Below are 17,129 nucleotides of genomic sequence, written 5' to 3'. Positions count from 1 at the left end.
ATTTGAATACGCCAAAACAATGCGTTTATGTAACTTGTAGCACGTGAAATAATTTTTTAGCAAATTATAAAAGAATAGCGCTATTTTTTTTCAAACAAGGTGTGGCGCCATCTACAATTTTGTTTCAATGTTTGATGTTTACACAACAAACAAAAAGTAGTGTTATCAATGTGACAGTTAGGTAACCTAAAAACACTCCCGACAACTTCAAAATGTAAAGGAAGTTTTAAATTTTTATCTTTGTTATTGTTTGGGGTTAATCAAAAAGATCCACCTTGATATTTATTATCGACAGAATGCAGTGACGTGTAGAAAGTTTTGATCGTAACTCGCGGCATTAAAATTAGAAAGTTGCACTACTTTTATTCAGTAAATAACGAAAGAAAATGTCGCTGAAAACGGAAAAAATCCATTCGACGGTTTATATCGTTTTTGTATCGCTTTTATTGGACTTACTGGCGTTTACAATGATATTACCTTTATTACCTTCATTGTTGGAATATTACAAAACCCACGACAGCACAGGGCTGTACTCGTGGCTTTCCAGAAGGGTCCAGTATTTTCAAGAGTTGGTCGGGGCCCCCGAAAAATTTAATTCTGTTCTGTTTGGCGGGTTTCTGGGGTCCATGTTCAGTTTTTTACAATTTGTTGCCTCACCTATTGTTGGAGGAGTGTCGGATGTAGTTGGCAGGAAAAAAGTCATGGTTATTTGTTTGGTAAGTTCTTAAACAATTCCAATTTACCCTCGCAAAATTTAATGACTCAGATGAAACTAGATCCTTCCCAGATGATGTCATAAAATTCTAAAAATGTTTGTAATTTGAAAGCAGTTAAATATTTATTTTATGGTTCCACATCAGTCATTAGTGTTGTGAAAAATCAATCATTTTTATCGTATAATGTCGAATATGATCAGTTTTACCACTCAAAATGGACATAAGTATTTTTTTTTCACTCGTGCACGTCGTTAAATTACATAAACCACAAAACGTAGATGCGACACTAATCGCAGGAAATAAATTCAATTCTATAAAAGTAAATGTCGTTAAATATTCTAGGTTGGCATAACGATTTCTTACGTTCTTTGGGCGCTATCAAACAATTTAGTTTTATTTATCTTGGCGCGATTCATAGGGGGAATAAGCAAAGGAAATGTCTCGCTCAGCATGGCGATCATTGCTGACGTGTCATCAATGAAAACAAGAGGCAAAGGAATGGTGCGATTCCATAACAAAAAATTCCAGTTTTAATAATGAGTTGCAGGCTTTCGTCGGAATGGCTTTTTCGTTAGGTTTCATCATCGGTCCCCTAATAGGTGCGATTTTTGCCGTTTGGGCAAAAACAAAAGTGGGAGATTGGTTCGTATTCCCTGCACTGTTTGCTCTCTTGCTCTCTTTCGCAGACTTAATTTTCTTCATCGCATGTTTCAAAGAAACTTTACCACCGGTCAGTCCAAACCTCCATCTGCAACCGCACCCACTAAACGTGAAATTTTAGGAAAAACGTGCCAAAAGCATCAAAGCGAGCCTCAAAACTGCCAACTCTTTCATCAACTGGAGGGACCTGTTCCAGTTTAAAGCCGTAACAGGCCTCAGATCGAGCGATCTCTACGAACTGAGACGCCTCGGACGGATCTACTTTGTTTACTTATTCATTTACAGCGGCCTAGAGTTTACTTTGACGTTCCTCACCCATCACGTTTTCCAATACACTTCCATGCAGCAAGGGTGGATGTTCTTCGCTATCGGTAATTATCGACAAAACGCGAGACAACATTTTGATCAGTGAAATGCAGGAATCACGATGGCGCTAGTGCAGGGAGGGTACGTCAGGAGGGTGCCGCCCAACAAGATCAGACCAACCGCCATCTACGGATTGTGGATCATAGTGCCTTCTTTCATATGCGTGGGTCTAGCCCAAGGTCCTTTCCTGCTATATCTGGGTCTCTTCCTTTTTGCCGTTTGTACGTAGCACCCACCCTGTTTGAATTTTGACCGGATACAGTTTTTTCAGCTACTGCGATGGTCGTACCGTGCGTGATGACGATGGCGTCGGAACACGGAAAAGATCACCAGAAAGGTACAGTCATGGGAATTTTCCGATCGCTGGGAGCGCTAGCTCGAGCTCTGGGGCCCATTTTCGCCAGCATCGCTTTTTGGAGCGTCGGCTCCAAAGTAACCTACCTATCAGGCGCTGTGGGCCTTCTCTGGCCCGTTCTAACCTTAACACAAAAGCTTTAACGAACAGTATTTATTGTCGACAGTATTTTTATATAGTATTGTTACATTTTTATACAACTTTATGCTAAATGTTATTAACTTGTTTCACTGTTCCAATTTTTTACTTAGTTACCATTGATGACTGTAACATTACTACCAGCTAGTTTTGTTGTATCTGAACTGGATAAAAATAGATTTTTTTTTAATGTTATGTGTTCACACGACGAGCAAACGTCACCTTCTCGTACAGACTCGTATTCTTAAAGAATTTTCTGTCGCGAGAGTAGTAATAGTCAGTGATCCATTTTTTTATGTTGCGGATGTGGAACTGTCGCGCCTCGATGACCGACTCGGGGTCGTCTTTATTTTCTCCTCTAAGGTCGAGGTGGTGAGCGCCTTCGGGTATAATCACGGCGGAGACAGAAGACGAGACGTTGCTCAACACTCCTCCGCTCGACCACGGGTCCAACAGTCCGTTGCTGAAAACGATATTGCTAGCGGACGAAATCTCCTTTCCTCCGTATTCCAAAATGGGGAGTTCGGGGTGTGTCTGTTTCACTCCCCACTTTTTGTAACAATTTTCCGAATACGTGTCGAAATCCCAGGGGCTGTTCTCGAACATGTCGTCGTCGGTGGAGCACATCGGCATGATCATTTCGGTGCAAGCCTGGAAATCCCACGCGTCCTCCCCCAGAGCCGCCGCAGTTTCGTTGATGACGTTACATTTGGTGGTTTGAGTGTAATTCGTGTAGATCTCCAAAGCTGCCCCTATAGTCGTAAGCAACGTTTCGTCATCCACAGTCTGACTTTCTGTCATTTTGTAACAAAAACTCCTGACCGGGTAGGCCGGCAAAGGCGCCAAGAAACTCGTGGGGTAGGGATAGTTCACCATCGCCATGTTGACCACAATCTCCGAGAACCAATTGACCAGAGTGTCGACATCGCTTTGTGTTTTGAGCGGCGTACACAATTTCCACTGAGCACTCAACCAAGCCTTGCCGGCATCGTTCGATGTGATGTTTCTGAAAACCAACACTTCACATGCACGTCTCGACTCTTAAAGACTGACTCACCTGATAACTTTCCAAGAGCGGCTCAAGGGGACGCTGCAGTCGTCGTCGAGTGCAGTCTTGTAGACGTCCGTGACGATCCGGTTGAAGTTCTCGCAAGGAGTGAGACCTTGGAACTGCCAAATGGGGGCGGAAGACGCGATGGCCCCCACGACCGACGCGGGGAATTTCATTCGCAACCAGGACGCCAACATTCCGCCGTAAGACCCCCCGAACGCCACCACGGGCACTTTGTTGGAGTAGGAAGAGCGGGACCGCGTGGTTTGGAGGTAGTTGATCAAGTCGACGTAATCAGCGAGGGCCTGGTTGGACGTCAAGTACCCCAAACGAGCGGGGTCGGCGTACGACTCGTTCCCGAAGGGCAAAGACTCTCCGTAGTACCTGTGTTCGGCGAAGACCAACAACGCGTTGAACTGGGGGGCGATGTCAAACATGAATCCCGTGTTTTCGGCGAAGTTTTCAATGGTGCCCTCATTTCCAGTGTAAAAAAAGATCGGTCCGTCATCCACCCAAAAGCTGTTGTTGATCAAGTACTTCAACTTAAAGGTGGCGTTGTTCGTGAAGCTGAAATCGGACGTAGAATTGGGGTTGGCGATCGGTCAAACCTACCTGAAGTGGTCGACGGGAACTTCGAAGTATTTCGTCGTGTAATTGTAGGACAAAACTTGTCCGCAAAGCAACAATACCGCTGCCAGCTTCATTTCGGTGGCTAATGATGATTGTTGAACCTTGACCCATCGAAGCGTCTGATAATAAAATTGGATATCTTTGTTCGATGTTGACGTTTAGGACGATCGTCGATTGCTTTTACACCAACTTGATTATTGCGCTAATAGGTAATGTGCACATTTGGCGGTGAAAATAAGACATCGTTCGATTGAAAGTGTTTATTTGCGACCAAAAGAAATATAATAGAGGAATTTTATTATACAAGAGAAGTATTGAATGAAATGACAAGAATTCGAAAGAGTCGAACGACCCATCGAGACATCTTTGATCAAAGAATGAATAGCCTTGTACATCATATAAAAATACATATATTATACGACAATTACGCGTCCTTGAATGATTCGGAAATTTTCAACGCAAGCATTTCAAACGAAAACACTTGAGATGTGCACCACGTATGGGGGCGCAGGCGCAATGTAAAGCTTTTCGAATAAAACATCGACTTCGAATGACAGTTAATCGACTTTTTGCGCATGCGCCTTTTACCACTTTTAAGTTGACGATAAAAAAATTGCAATTAAAGCTTACAACTCAATACATAAATCGAAAGTAGGTACGAAGGAAAATGTCTCCGGTGATAAAAAATAATTATATAAAACCCGACTCGACTGCATTATTCGCATTTATCCAAAGCGTATATTGGCAACATCGCGTAAACCAACTAAATGTGTAAGGTAATAAAATAAATAAAAAAAAAACTATATCAAACATCTAGAAAATCCTTCAAAAGTGTTGTTCGTCGTTTCTCGGCGATGTCCATCTGGTTCTCGAGGTCGCCTCGGTCGGTCGTTTCCGCACGTTCGATTTTCCACGACAAGTTTTCTATTTCGGCTTCTAATTGCGCTTGTTGATACTCGAATAATTCTTTACGAGGTCCTACATCCATATAATAGGCATATGGATATGTGTATTGCAACGTGTAGCGACATTTCGCAAGTAAACCTGCCGCTGCGAATAAATATTGCCAATCGATCCACGTCCCGACTCCCGCCATCACTTTCTGGTTGATCCTTGCCCTCAAATTCTCCAACGTTTGCTCTTCCAACTTGAGAGACTTGGAATGGTTCTCCCACCTCTCGTAATAATGGAGGTATTTTTTTAACGCCTCGCGTGCCTAAAATGTTCAGTTTTCACCCCGTCCGAGTCAATTTATTTGCACATCGTGGACGCGATTACGCAACATATTACATTTAATTTTTTACCTGAGCGTGAACGGATTCGTGAGCAATATTTGGATTCTCCCTGTATCTTGAACATTCGTAATATTCGGAACCGTGGGACTTCCAGTCCCCCAAGCACATCCAACAAAAGTCATGTTTGCAATTGTAACATTGCATGTGATTGCATCCGCCGTTTTTCTCGATACAAATGTGGCACTTTGGACAGTCTTTGGTATGTGCACTTATGTAATTCGCAGTTTCGCTATCGTCTGCGCATTTTGTCAACCACTTCTTGATTATCGAGCACTCGGTCGGTGCGTGATAATCCATTCCGCATCTACGAAAAGAAGAAAAAATCATGCGGACTTGCGTCGCATTTTACGTGTAAGGCTGAAATATTCTTCACCTGCTAATGCTCGCCTCGCCTCACCGATAAAAAAATACTCACTGGAAGCAGAACGCAGTTTTGCAGTTGGAGCAGATTGCCCTCTTTGCTTTATTTTCATCACTATGTACAACAATGGGGCAATTGGGCCCAGGACAGAAGCGTAATTCAGGGTGGGATTTGACGTAATCTTGAAAAGTGAACTGCTGATACTTTTCCCGCATATTTGGACGAGATAAGTGCTTTAGAACAAAATCTTCAGGCGCTAGAACGACGCAATCGCGGGCCATACAACTTATGGCCGTTGATATTCCCTTGTGAAATGATAAAATTTAGTCAGCAGACTGGTCAGTCAGGTCAGGTCATCTCACCTGATTAATTTGTACTTCAAAATGGGTAACCCAACAATCTTTACAGAACATGTGAGAACAAGAAAGGCTGAAAAATTTGTCCACTGACTGTGGAACCACACAAACAGGACAAGTGATTAAGTTTCTAGAAGAAATAGGTAAACTTGGAGGCGTAATAACAGGTGGCTTAATTCTAGAGCTAATTAATAGTCCAGAAGCATTCTTGCGAAATTCATCAATAATTTGGTTGACACCCCATTGATGACTGAGCAACAACACCTAAAAAAATATCCTACATCCAGTTCAAGAACATGACAACGCTTACTTTGGCCAGAGAAGGTGTGATTTTGAGACTACTGCTTAGATATTCGACAGTCTCATTAAGTAAACGCTCCACTTGTTCCTCACCTAAGCAGTCATAAATAAAATTTTCTGGGTCTATCTTGCTCGGGTCGATCTGTTCGATGTCATTATCATCGACTATGTTGTAATAATCATAATCATCCAAACAATCATTATCATTGTCAGAACACTCCATATCTGACTCTTCTGCCTGAGAACCTACATTTATTGCGTTCTCCATTACCGCGAACTCACTTTCAACAGGATCATAAATACATTCTCACTTGAATTTAATAAAAACGAAATTTCAGTGTCCGTGATGTTAAATTAATCACCTGTTTACCTGTGTCAAATTGCAGCCACCATTTGTAAAAATAAACACAACACCACACATCAACTGGCAACATTGACACAACCGCAACACTGCTGCCAGTGACATTTAACTGCACAGAGTTTACTGTTTTATCGACAGCACATATTTTTGCTTCGCGACCATCTTTCAAACTTCAAAAGAACGAAGTAGTGTTACAGCATAAAATATATTTATACGCCGAATCCAGAATAAGTAAGTAAGTGCTAATGTCGAAATGAATTGCGGTGTTCTATTTTTACTACTCAAATACTACCGTAATGTCACAACTTGGTGGGCCGACCGATGTCGGTATTGAACTAAAATCTTTCTAACAATTTTCCAAATTTCTACAATTTTAGAACCGCGAATTGTGCGGAAACTTTATGAACAGCTGTCCGTACCAAACTTTACGATCAAAATTTAGTTGTTGAATTAAAACTAAGAATTTAAGAAATATTTTGTCAAACACAGTGGCAGCGTCAAAGACAAACATTGTAAGCGTATTTGAGAATATTTATTCGTCGTGAATAGAAATATTAATAAAAAACGAATTCCAACTCCAAGATTATTTTCTTTCGAATACATTACAGTGGTAAAATAAACTATTCTAATAATAATTCAAATCTTTCTCAATATTCCGCTACTACATAATACGGACCTTTCCTATAAAAAAAAGTAAAGCCAATTTTGCATAACGATGCTTTAGCTGAAAAACAACAGATATGATAGATAGAATTCCTATAAATATGTAGTAAATTGTAAATCAAATGTCAAATTTGGTTGTTTAATTTGTACTCGTCTCAGATGGCGCTGAAACTATGTGAAAAAAGTCAAATGTTTGTTCCTTCCTTTTTGACATGTAACATGTTATATGGTATTCACACATTTTGTGCGTGATTATTTCCACATTAAATAAGTAAGTTCAAATTAATTTATAATCTGTAAACCTACATTTATAATAATAATTGAAATAAAAACAATTGTAAATTGATACATCTAATGCAATCGTAAGCTGCTGTATAAGTTGATAAATAGGTAAATGGTGATTCAAAAATTTTATCTTGTAGGTAAATCTGATACATTTATTCATTCTATTACACCGGGTGTTATGGAAGTCCATGTAATAAATTTAACCGCCAACAGGACTCGTTAAAATAAACATTTTTTGATTTACCATTTTTTCCGCAAATTCTTCAAAATAGAGTTAAAATGTAATATAATGTAAACCCTAAAATGCATACCCGCTCATGTGTTTACACATCCATTGATAACGAAAGACGAAAAAAAATTACTCGATCAAAATCTCGAATGTTAAACTGTAAAAACTGTTAGTATTATATAGAACAGCGGTCGTTCTTTCTCCGAAAAAACTAAACTTTTTATCGCACAAAAACATTTTCACTCACTCTTTCGTTTCAATTGATGATTATCCCATGAACGGAGTGTTAAATTAGGGATTATAAAAATGTCAAAAAGATTATTCGATTAAAAAAAATCAATATGTTAAAAATCTTTGTTTTAAAGAGTTTTATTCATGTTTAAATTTATTACGTGGAGTTCCATAACACCCGGTATATTTCTTTGAATATTTTTTTCTAGTTATGGCTGAAAGTTTGATATTATCATGTCCTTCTTGGCTTAGTAGACATCTAGGATGTGAAATATTCCTTACATTAACCGAAAAGTATCTACCTGAACTGAGGGTAGAAAAAGTAACACCGTTGAAAAAATCTGGCAGATATCCATGTCGCTGGCGTGTACTTTACAGATTAAAAAACCCTATGGACCAATTTTCCTTTGAGTTGCTTCAAAAAATCGGTCGCCACAAACCTAAAGGGACAAACGTAATGAAACCAGAGTATTGCAAACTAATTGAAGAAGAGGGTGTTTCATACGAAATCGAGTATGGTATGCTGTGTCAATGCCCACAGGATTTTTATGAAGAAGAAGCAGAAGATGACGATGATTCCAGCGTACAAACCTATGTACTCTAAATAAATTAAAATTAGGACTTATTTATTCGTTGCAATTTAGTTTAGCAATTATTCTGTAATTTGTTGTATTAAAAAAAAGTTGCTTATTGTATTCTATAATTATGTGATTACTTATGTGAGGTTGTCTAAAAAGAATCACGAAATACGCGTGTTTTTTTTTTTGTTAGAAAATAATATTTTATGAAATCCGTGTACCTACCGATTGCGAAATAACGTGGTACGTGAACCCTGTATTAAATATTCTTTGAAATAAAACAATATTAACCTCTATATATTTTTTTTAAGTATTATGCAAAACGGAATAATAAAAACAAAAAATTATTAGTGTATTAATCACGATTTCAGTTCCAAATTTTTCGGAAATGAACTGCAAGTTGCGATTGCAAGATATAAAAAAAAAAATTGAAATGTTTTGTGAAAAATTTGCAAAACTAATTTCCTTTGTTACTTCATAAATATCAATACATGACCTATGAAAAAAAAATTAAATTGGGATTTTTGAAATAATTAACACATTTAGTCACTAACATAAGTTTCGTTTTCTTCATTGTAGGATGTGATATACACTTCACTGTATTCATTTTCGTCTTTAATTTGGTCCGTGATTTAGTCATTTTAACAATTATTTTCAAATTGAAAGAATCGCCTTACGGTAATGCGCATTCGTACAGTTGGCAAACCTGCTTTCCTTTCTATAGTTAGTGTATTCTACGACTGTCATATGTGTGTTATGGCGTCAATCTTCCTGAGAAGATTGGAAATATTTTAGTGAATTGTCGAATTCGGAGGGATTATTGTGCAAAAAAACTTAATCAAATTATGGTGGACCGACCGAATATCCGCAGACGAAAAATTAAATTTCGTACTGACGGTTTCAAGATATAATTTTGGTTAATGATTATTAATCCCTAGGATCATTATATAAACAAAGTAAGTGATAATGATAACTTTACATGATGTAAAAATGATACCGCAGCCATAACAAATGCCTATAAAGACTAAATTTTGATATTGGAACTACATTAAACTAGCACATTGTGTTGGTAATTAAAACCACTTGTCCCCTTATGTCAGACGTTGATGTCATTTTAACCCCTAAATAGTGAGGTTTTTGAAGATCAGAACAGGTTTATATTGCTTAGTAACAAAATTGTATATAGCCACTTGCTGCTGCTGCACTTTTATGAATGTATTAAGCAGAAACTACTGCAGGTATCAACTTTTTTTTGGAAATGTGTAGCAAGTAATGAATGAGTCTTGTAATATAATTGTTTAGTCAGAAAACCATTACAATTTGTAAAACATGTATTTTATAATTTTGTTCTTAGTTTTAAATTATTGCAAACTCCCACATTGTGTACAAATTCAGGTCATATCTCTGAAATTTTTCAATTTTTTATTACCCATTAATAAAGATGTTTTTATAATAATTGAGTTTCTTCTATGTGTTTTAGAGAAAAATTTTTACGGATGGACTAATCACGAAGAAATTTCTATCATTTTTATAAGGTATGTTTTCATTTATATTGTTTTTTCGTTTTTTTTTTACTCTTATTTGCTGAAGTAAACACTGTTTTTGAAGATAAACATATAAAAACAACACGTTTTTATGGTCACAAACAAATTTATTACTGTTGACTCTCTAAATGAAATTTCCTCAACAATCCTAGTTGCAAAATAATTTTACAAGGTCCACAATCGTAAATATGTGTGTTTTTGAGATAATGGGTGTATGTTGAGACACTACTATATTCTAACGTGTAACACAGTGTACTGTCATTATCTGATTTTCACCAGGTAACCACACAGACATGCTTGAAATATAGGTAAAATTAAAAAAAAAAAGATTTTGGCCGAGATTAGACCATTTTGTACCTACAGTTTCAACATTAACATTTTACAAATATTCAAATTGGAAATAGAACAAAAGTAGTCATAGAAAATACAGACATACGTTGTCGTTATTGTTTCTTCAGTGTATTGATGACGAAGGTGTTATATATACCGCGAGATAGAATTTTTTCAATTTCTTACCACGTTTTTAAAGATCCACCAACAATTAATTTTTGAGTGACACAGTAGAATCTCACTATAAGGGAAATAAAAATATTTCTTGTAAAATTGATTTCAAAATTGACATTTTACAAGTTTCGCTTGTATAAAATTTGCTACCAATGTTGACGTTTTTCAAACTTTATTACTGGAAAAACTATTATGGAACGTCACCATAGGTCAGATGTCACGTTTTCGATCATTTTATTGACTTACGTTACAAGCATTACCACCGCAAAAAATGTTTTCTTGTTTTCCAACATTCAGACGTTCGTAATTACATATTTCTTTTTGCACGTTGAGATGCCACTCTGTAACAATATGTAACACAGTGCAGTGCCATAATTTAATTACATAATAACGTAACAAAGTTGTTGATGTAGTTCTCAGTGAACCATGAAAATACTTTTTCCAAGATTAACCGTTTTTATATATCGGTGTTCTTTAAAATTTTTCCTCCAAGTTGACGTTGAAGGGTCGAACTCGCCCGTCTGCAAAGTAAAAACACAAACAACGCAAAAAGTGAGGTTATATTTAAACAGCTGATCTGTAATCCGTGGTGCTTTCACAATCGACTCTTCAGCGCCTACTTTGAGGATAAATGTAATTGAACAACCCATATTACAATTTGACAAATTTTGCCATTGGAGTACCAACTTGAGAGACTACACTAGATGTCGCCAAGGTCGATGTTCCCATAGAACATCAGTATCATCTTCAAGATATTATTTTCTTACATCAAAAGATTATTTTAATATGAAATAAATATCACACCATTTAATTACATCGACTGTAATGTTAATTTGCAACGACACAAGAATAAAGCCGTGACTGTTTCAGATTTGAATAGAATAATTTATCAACTGTAGAATGTCATAATAAAACTACAATACCGTTTATAAAACCCGTGGCGTTATAGAGTACAAGAGCTCGTTACAAATTTCGGGTCGCTATGGTTTTTTTTTTAATTACTTAGATGAAGGTTATTTTTTGGCGCGTATGTAACAATAAACTGTTATAGCACAGCAAGTCACGTGTCGAACTAAAAGCGAATCATATGCTTCAAACTTTTAAAATGTCATCTGATTGGCTAATGTGTATCAGTGGCGGAACATTTACCGTTATTACAATTTAAGTTACTTTTTTATACGATGCATTAATAAATAAACAAATAAATAAGTATAATCACTCAGATCATCCGTTTTTTTTTTGTTTAAAGGAGCGTTTTAGTAATTTTTCACTTTTTGAATGATTTTGTAGAAAATTACACCTTTCAGTAGTCGAGACTTATCCATGCTAAGAGAAAAATTAAAATAGACAACCACTAAAAGTGACTTTGGATTGTTCTCCAACGACAAAAGTTGTAAAATAAGACTTAATTATTTCTTTTATTTCAACAAAAATTACACCTGTCAGCTCTCAGTTGTTTTCTGTGTACGTCACAGCCCTCGGAACTGTCAATTTTTTATAGTAGGCGGGTAGTTTGCTCTTTGAAACTACGGTATAGATTTAAAGTTTTTCTTGTGTGAAATTGAATATTTTAAAAGTGCAAAAGATGCCTAATTTAAGATTAAAAATGAAGGACGGAAGCATTCTTCTTAAACTTACAAAAGCCACGGTCGGAGGATACCCGTTGAGTGAGTATTTCGGTAAAATATTGTTTCCAAAGAAAGAGCGATCCGAAGCCGATCCGCTTGATCGATATTCAGATTTATCACATAGTGTATCGATTTGGCATAGATATAAGAGGCGTCAGATGTGAGAATCTTTTTGTCTGTATATTTTTCACAAATTATTTCGATAATCGAGAATATAAAAAATACCAATATAAAATCAAAATGGTGATCGAAATTCGGCCTTAGAGGGTATTGCTTTATTGAATTGTACATAGGTGCCATCCATCGACATATAGATATCTATATATGTCGATGGTGCCATCTAGTGAACGAGTGATTTAAATTGGTCCCGCGATGTAAAAGTCGAAATTGAAAGTATTGCCGTGTTGAAAACAATTTGAGAAAATTCATGTCTTGAAGATTTGGTGTTTGTTGTCAAAATTTGTCTAGTTTTTTACGATTAGTCGATGACTTGAACAAATAGTTGGCTACGGTGATGTGACTCACTGGAGGTAATGGGGGGTACAAGAACAGAAGTCCAATCGAAACAACCTCAAGTGTCGTTAGTTACCGTAAAGGTCGTGAACAGTGAGTTTGCATCAAGCCAAGATGTCCCACTTCAACAGAGTCCACAGATTTTACAGTACTGTGTATACCTTTATGCCGGTTGTGCCTCTACAGTATATACCAATAGGTGTTATCGTGTTCCTTAAGTCTCTAATCAATATTACTTTTCTTTCTGTCTTGTTACAGCGATTAATCAAACTCCGTACAATATAATGGCTCAAGTAATTGGTCATAAACGTCGCGGTATCAGCAGTGGAGAGACCTCCGCCTCTTCGAGCTCCACATGCCAGTTGCCAACCCTTCCTGGTGGTACAACTCCTGGTACCCTAACCGATGAACTTGCTGCACTGTTCGAGTGTCCTGTTTGCTTTGAAATTGTTCTCCCCCCTATAATGCAATGCCAAGTCGGACATCTGGTCTGTGCTAGTTGTCGTCCGAAATTATCCTGCTGTCCAACCTGCCGAGGAACTCTTGGTAAGGCTCGGATCTCGGTCCGATCGACTCAAATACTTATACGCATGTATGTTTTGTCGTTTCTAACAGGCAACATTCGAAATTTGGCGATGGAAAAGGTCGCGAACAACCTAATGTTCCCGTGCAAGCACAAGTCCACAGGCTGTAGAATGTCGTTGGGGCTGAACGAGAAGGCAGAACACGAAGAAATCTGTGAATTTCGCCCGTACAGCTGTCCCTGTCCCGGTGCTTCCTGCTCCTGGCAGGTGAGTCCCGACACTAGATAATTTAAACGAAAAAATTGAAAAAAAAAACCTATGGGTAATCGCATTACCAAGAGGTACAACTAAAATATAAGTATTATTTAATCCAGACATGTTTTTACTTCTTAAAATTAGATTTCTTAAGATTTTAACATGTCCGAAATATTATTTTAAAAAACATAAAAAAAATCAATGTTACTAGTGAAGTATAAGTTTCTGAATTTTTAGCTCTATAATGTTACATAAGTTAAATTACTGTATTAGTATAATTCAGAATAAGTGGCATCGCGGTAGGCGTGGATTATTATTATCTAAAGTGTGCTTTATGTTATGTTACAAAATTTACAAAACATGTGAAACCGTTATTACTTTACTCACTGGATGTAAAAATATCCAGCGCAATGTGTCTTAAAAAATACACTTTTTTAACACTTTTCGTTAATGAAACAAAAAAATTCCAAGTACTATAACAAGAAAATAAACAAAAAACGATTCCATCGATAATGGTAAAATCAAATTAACAGCCAAGGATACCAACAGCGTCGAATCTAGGGTATTATTGGCAAGGGTCTTGCTGCCAACGTAAATTTGAATTTCCAATGCCTACCGCGATGCCACTTATTCTGATTTATAAATAGGTCCAGCAAAATACAATTAAAAATGCAAAAAATTCCACAACGTAACTGATTTTTCCATTTATATAATAGCATAAATACATGATTAAAAATGATAAAATTTGTTCACCTCCCAGTTTCGGTGTGAAATAAAGTTAATAGATTTGCTAAATCTGAAACAGAGAAAAAAATCTGGGATTTTTTTCTTTAATTTCTGAACTAAAAACATTTTGTATAACCCTAAAAATTACTAGATCTTTTTTGAGAATCGTTAAATTAGATCGTGGACTGTTTGTCTCGTAATAAATTATTTTTTACGTCTTAAACTAATTAAAAATTTATATAAAAATCATGATGCATCAGTTTTTACTCGTTACACAAAGATACATTTTTGAAAAGTAAAGAAAAATGTTATAAATTAAAATTTCTTCAAATAAGATTCAATTCAAAAGACTCTGCTTTTCATATTTATGTTGGCATCGTTTTAAATTTCAAGTGTTAACCAATACATCAGAATCTTCAGTTTTCGAAGGTGTAGAAGTGTTACAAAAAACGGACAGTAAAATTTTGCATTCGCGTTTATTTTTATCGAATTTCAAATCCTGATCGTGTAAATATTAAAAATTGTAATTCGTATACGAATCGTTTGAGTATGCGACCTCTGAGAATCGTATTACCGCGAACAAGCCATACATTCAATATTTTTAAAATGATGAATAAGTATCTGGAATGACTACGGAATGGTTCGCGTGTAGTGAGTAATTAAGCGATTGTTTTGGCTGGATGGAAGATAGCGCACGGTGTTAACATTCTTGCACCGTAACTAATTTTGTGGGAACATCTAGGGCCAATTAGACAAAGTGATGGTACATTTGCAACATTCCCATAAAAACATAACCACCCTGAACGGCGAGGACATCGTGTTTTTGGCAACCGAGATAAACCTAGCCGGTGCCGTTGACTGGGTCATGATGCAGAGCTGTTTCGGCCATCACTTCATGCTGGTGCTGGAGAAACAGGAGAAGAACGACGGCCACACTCAGTTCTTCGCGATCGTCCAACTTATCGGCTCCCGAAAGCAGGCTGAACACTTTGCTTATAGGTTAGTCGATGTGTTGTGGGTAGATCGATTTTTTTCTTGATTGTGGTGTGATCTAGATTGGAGTTGAACGGAAATCGACGTCGCCTTATCTGGGAAGCCATGCCGAGGTCCAGCCATGAGGGGGTCGCTTCTGCCATCATGGCGTCTGATTGCTTAGCTTTTGATAATTCCATCGCCCAACACTTCGCTGATAATGGAAACTTGGGTATTAATGTTACCATTTCGTTAGTATGCTAAACAGTTCTTAGTTCAGTTTTAGTTTGTTTCCGAACTAGAACGTTACGTTTTAATATACATATCCTATAATAATATTGTTTTCATTTTAATTTTGTGTGATAAGTCATTTTTTTGTTTTTTAATCATGTATAATATATTAAACATTTTGTACTGAGTTAAGTTATAACAACTATCTGTAAATGCTTGAAACGCATTTTATTTGTATATTGCTGACTTACGGAGACTAGGCAATATTAAACATTAGATTAATTATTATATTTGTTCTGACTGTGTTTGATGGAGTTTCGTTATGATGAAATAAAATTTAATCAAAATAATTTCAATTCAGTAATTTCTTACCTCAATGTTACATGTGTTAATAATTCTGAGTTGATCATATCGAGCATCTAGTTTAGCCCAACAAAGCATTAACTAATAAATTGTGATAAACAAATACATTTCGTCTTAACAACTTACTACTTTTTCCATCTCTGTAGTGACAGTATTGATTTATGAGCACCATTATTATAAAAAAGTGAATTTGTTCGCATATGTTAATTTCACTTGGTTTTCAAATCTGTAATATATTTTTCACTCTGTATTTGTTATTTAATATTTAGTGTCACTTTCATTGTAACTAAATTTAACTTATGTGTGTTCAATTTGTGGAATTCGTTAGCTGTATGGGTTTTAGTATTAAACTGTCGTAAGTCGTTATTTAATATAGTTGTTATTTTAGTCGATAAATTTGTCCTTGTACATTTATAATAATGGGCACTATTTATTATTTAATTATTTTGTAGGTATTTTTTGAATTACATGATGTTTATTTCTCTACTTAGCTTCTGCTTTTGTAAAATATGCAATAAATTTTGTTTAACTTTGTAAAACGTGTCGCTTTTTTATCCTACCGGTAAAACATCTGAACGTCTGCTCAAAAGCGACATCTGCTACTCAAACATGGAAATGACAATACCTTACTGTCGCCATCTGACCACTGATCGCTGTTATACAGCAAACCTAAATACATTTCATTAATAATATAGTAATTCAACATTTAAAAGAATATATCTCGTTCAAGAATTTCTTTTGAAAAGAACATTAAAACATAATTAAACCGAGTCAGATATCTTATAAATACATATTTTTATCGTTAATAAATATATATGTAACACTTTTTTCATTGTTTTGATGCCTTTTTTACAAAATATGAACTAATACCATTAAAATTATAAGTACACATTTGAAACCATACCGACCCCTATTATTTAAATAATTTAAATGTTTCAGCCTTAACGGAAGCTGCATGTTAGACAACCATCAATACAAAATCTACTTCGATTAATTTCGGTAGATATTTTACACCAAATCTGCTATAATAAATTGCATAACGAACTACCAAATCCCAAGTGAGAAAAGTACATTGTAAAAAGTATCAATCTCTCATTCTTTCGCAAGCGTAGCCTAAAATTATCCCACACATAACTGGCAAGGTCAAAATGAATCCTTATTTTTTTGACGATTGTATTTATTATTTTTCAGTTTGTAATTTTTCTTATATTTGTACACTTTATAAAAAACAAAAAACCAGCACATTTTATTAAAAACAAAAAAATCAATTCTGGTGTTTCGGTATAAGTTTTCG

The 17,129-nt window shown here is 36.1% G+C and overlaps 4 protein-coding genes and 1 long non-coding RNA gene across 6 annotated transcripts; 3 read left to right on the top strand and 2 right to left on the bottom strand.

Annotated features, from left to right (window-relative positions):
- The first annotated feature begins 144 nt into the window (after positions 1-144).
- On the top strand, positions 145-2,430 carry rtet (major facilitator superfamily domain-containing protein rtet). The gene is made up of 6 exons (XM_069060669.1): positions 145-716; positions 1,059-1,217; positions 1,264-1,446; positions 1,498-1,747; positions 1,796-1,963; positions 2,014-2,430. The coding sequence occupies exons 1-6, from the start codon at positions 387-389 to the stop codon at positions 2,238-2,240; spliced, it is 1,317 nt and encodes a 438-aa protein (XP_068916770.1). The 5' UTR covers positions 145-386; the 3' UTR covers positions 2,241-2,430.
- LOC138140012 (lysosomal Pro-X carboxypeptidase) lies at positions 2,236-4,056 on the bottom strand. Its single transcript, XM_069060664.1, has 3 exons — positions 3,899-4,056; positions 3,293-3,853; positions 2,236-3,241 (listed from the first exon to the last, which is right to left on the bottom strand). Exons 1-3 carry the CDS (start codon positions 3,988-3,990, stop codon positions 2,428-2,430), a joined length of 1,467 nt encoding a protein of 488 aa, XP_068916765.1. The 5' UTR covers positions 3,991-4,056; the 3' UTR covers positions 2,236-2,427.
- A 105-nt stretch (positions 4,057-4,161) lies between these two features.
- On the bottom strand, positions 4,162-6,756 carry ari-2 (E3 ubiquitin-protein ligase ari-2). Its single transcript, XM_069060663.1, has 6 exons — positions 6,599-6,756; positions 6,239-6,538; positions 5,935-6,192; positions 5,627-5,877; positions 5,221-5,515; positions 4,162-5,132 (listed from the first exon to the last, which is right to left on the bottom strand). The coding sequence occupies exons 2-6, from the start codon at positions 6,494-6,496 to the stop codon at positions 4,722-4,724; spliced, it is 1,473 nt and encodes a 490-aa protein (XP_068916764.1). The 5' UTR covers positions 6,497-6,538; positions 6,599-6,756; the 3' UTR covers positions 4,162-4,721.
- Positions 6,757-6,831: 75 nt separating this feature from the next.
- Positions 6,832-8,871, top strand: LOC138140019 (uncharacterized). Its single transcript, XR_011162424.1, has 2 exons — positions 6,832-7,523; positions 8,207-8,871. It is a non-coding gene; the product is annotated as an uncharacterized lncRNA (long non-coding RNA).
- Positions 8,872-9,296: 425 nt separating this feature from the next.
- On the top strand, positions 9,297-16,374 carry LOC138139838 (E3 ubiquitin-protein ligase Siah1-like). Of its 2 annotated transcripts, XM_069060379.1 has the most exons (6): positions 9,297-9,531; positions 10,056-10,110; positions 13,023-13,310; positions 13,380-13,555; positions 15,012-15,268; positions 15,325-16,374. In XM_069060379.1, exons 3-6 carry the CDS (start codon positions 13,049-13,051, stop codon positions 15,503-15,505), a joined length of 876 nt encoding a protein of 291 aa, XP_068916480.1. In that variant the 5' UTR covers positions 9,297-9,531; positions 10,056-10,110; positions 13,023-13,048; the 3' UTR covers positions 15,506-16,374. The 2 variants fall into 2 exon arrangements, with proteins under 2 accessions (XP_068916480.1, XP_068916482.1); XM_069060381.1 differs by lacking the exon at positions 10,056-10,110.
- Positions 16,375-17,129: the final 755 nt, after the last annotated feature.

The sequence above is a fragment of the Tenebrio molitor genome, chromosome X (genome assembly GCF_963966145.1).
Source record: "Tenebrio molitor chromosome X, icTenMoli1.1, whole genome shotgun sequence".
NCBI lineage: Eukaryota > Metazoa > Arthropoda > Insecta > Coleoptera > Tenebrionidae > Tenebrio > Tenebrio molitor.
The sequence above is the reverse complement of the archived record's forward strand: the minus strand, read 5'-3'. Positions and strand labels throughout refer to the sequence as shown.